The following is a 2,552-nucleotide window of genomic DNA, read 5'->3' on the forward strand; positions in this document are numbered from 1 at the left end:
ACCAGGCCCAGAGTGGGCAGGTCATGTCTGTGGGGTCCCGTATGTATCTGTCTGTCCTTGGGCCCCTGGCCTGGCCTCTGCTGGGTGCTGTGGGAGCCCCTGGCGCGCCCTAGTGGTGAACTGTGGGGTGCTCTTTCTGCTGGCCCCGACAGACGGCCCTTCCCTGTTCCTGCTGCCCCGCTGACTCCGCCCCTGTCCCCCAGGCTCCCGCCACTTCCCTGAGTCCCGGAACAGCAGCCACATCAAGAGGCCCATGAACGCCTTCATGGTGTGGGCCAAGGACGAGCGCAGGAAGATCCTGCAGGCCTTCCCGGACATGCACAACTCCAGCATCAGCAAGATCCTCGGTGAGGGCGGGGTCTGCGGAGCTCGGGTCCCGGAGCCACAGGCCAGCGGGACAGGGTGGCTGGGGCCTCCTGGATCCACGTGGGGCTTGCTGGTGACAGTCCACACCGTGTTGAACTCTGGTGGAATCGGATGGGGTGTGGGAGTCAGGCGGGAAGTGGGACAGCTGGGCCCTGGGGTCTTAAACCATTTAAAAAATATATAAGCTTTTTATTGATTTCAGAGAGGAAGGGAGAGGGGAGAGAGATGGTTGAAAAACCACTGATTGGCTGCCTTCTGCACACCCCCTACTGGGGATTGAGCCCATAACCCGGGCATGTGCTCTCACTGGGAATTGAACTGTGATCTCCTGGTTCATAGGTTGATGCTTAACCACTGAGCAACACTGGCTGGGCAGTAGAAAGCGTTAAATGAGGTTTCCTGATTGGAGGCCAAGGTGGGGTATAGGGTGGGGCAGGTGGGGTGAGAAGAGGGCAGTTGTTTTCAAGACAGAAGCCCCTTCAGTGTCTGTGCTGGTCTCCTGTGAGCACAGACACCAGATACTCTGTCCTGAGCAGGGCGCCTGTTTATTGGGGGCCTGCGGTAGCTGCTCTTTTGTTTATGCAAATCCTGCAGACAAGAGGCCTCCCTCCCCGAAGTTGCTGGGTAGGTAGGAATGTGTGTGGGTGCTGTACCTTAAACTGACAGTTGGATGCCCATATACATGCCAACTTCATTCATTCATTTGCTCGACGTCCAAGGAGCAGCCAAGTGCTTTCACATGTATCTGGGAATCGAAACCTTCCTGGCACCTCCGGGGCCTGCAGGGGGCTGGGGGTGGTGGGCAGAGCCCCTGCTGACTGCCTGCCCCCGGGGCTGGGCCAGGCTCCCGCTGGAAGTCCATGACCAACCAGGAGAAGCAGCCCTACTACGAGGAGCAGGCCCGGCTGAGCCGGCAGCACCTGGAGAAGTACCCCGACTACAAGTACAAGCCGCGGCCCAAGCGCACCTGCATCGTGGAGGGCAAACGGCTGCGGGTGGGCGAGTACAAGGCCCTGATGAGGACCCGGCGCCAGGACGCCCGCCAGAGCTACCTGACCCCGTGAGCAGGCTCTCTCCCCGGCGGCTGAGACCGTGTGCGTGTGCATGTGTGTGTGTGTATGTGTGCGCGTGTGCTGCTCTTGTGAGCGGCTGGGCGTTGATGTATGACTTGCCTTTGTGACTACATGTGCCTCTCAATTGGCTGTGTGCATAGGTGTGTGTGTGTGTGGCTGGGGCTCCGTGTGTGGCTGCAGGGGCAGCTGTGTGGCAGGAACCTAGTGGCCCAGGATGTACATTTGTGACTGTGTGGGGGACTGGCATGCACCTGGAGAAATGTGCCTGTGGATCCCATTTCTGACAAACTCAGTAAAAATTCAGGGGTGCTATTCCTGACGTGACCAAAGCAAGCATTTAAACAGTTTCCATAAGTGGGGTTCAAGCACAGTCCTCCAGGAATCTCTTGAACACGCCCATGACCTGAGACTCCATGTGCGTGCGGGGCTGTCGCTGACAATGAATGTGGCCAGCAGACAGCAGACGGGGGTGGGGTGGGAGTGAGAGGGCATGGCCTGAGGAGGCCTGGAGGGGAGCAGGTGGCGGGAGGTGAAGATGCCGAGTAACCCGCCTCTTGTCTGCCCGAAGCTCGCAGGCAGACCAGGTGCAGATGAGCGCCCCGGAAGTGCTGTACCCTCGGGTGGCACAGCCCCCGGTGGAGCACTATGTGCCCCGAAGCCTGGACCCCAGCATGCCTGTCATCGTGAACACCTGCAGCCTCAGGGAGGAGGCCGAGGCCACGGAGGACAGGCACTCGGTGGCCGATGGGGAGATGTACCGGTACAGCGAGGACGAGGACTCGGAGGGCGAGGAGAAGAGCGACGGGGAGCTGGTGGTGCTCACAGACTGATCTGGGAAGACCTGGCCTCGGGCAGGGGCACAGCCAGCTCACCTGGACTCTGTTGGTACTTGGACTTGGGTGGCTGGACTTGGGTGTCCTTGTAGACACAGGCCCCCTCCCCACCACGCCTGCTGGCATGGCCACATGGCAGGGCCTGCATGGTGGTGATGGCTGAGCTCCTTGGTCTTCGGGGCTCATGGCCAGGGGACACTGTAGGACCCTCCCCCCTGGCAGGTCTACCCCCCGGGGGGCATGGCAGCTTCAGACCCACCTCCCTGGAGCCACATGCTTC

At 60.6% G+C, this 2,552-nt stretch overlaps 1 protein-coding gene across 1 annotated transcript in view; it reads left to right on the plus strand.

Moving 5' to 3' along the window:
- SOX13 (SRY-box 13) overlaps window positions 1-2,546 on the plus strand; it is a 12,596-nt gene extending 10,050 nt beyond the window's left edge. The window contains 3 exon segments of the mRNA XM_023748244.1: window positions 147-347; window positions 1,210-1,426; window positions 2,008-2,546. Coding sequence (XP_023604012.1) covers window positions 147-347; window positions 1,210-1,426; window positions 2,008-2,269 — 680 coding nt within the window. The 3' untranslated portion in view covers window positions 2,270-2,546.
- The last annotated feature ends 6 nt before the right edge of the window (window positions 2,547-2,552 follow it).

Source organism: Myotis lucifugus, unplaced genomic scaffold (assembly GCF_000147115.1).
Source record: "Myotis lucifugus unplaced genomic scaffold, Myoluc2.0 scaffold_1224, whole genome shotgun sequence".
Lineage (NCBI taxonomy): Eukaryota > Metazoa > Chordata > Mammalia > Chiroptera > Vespertilionidae > Myotis > Myotis lucifugus.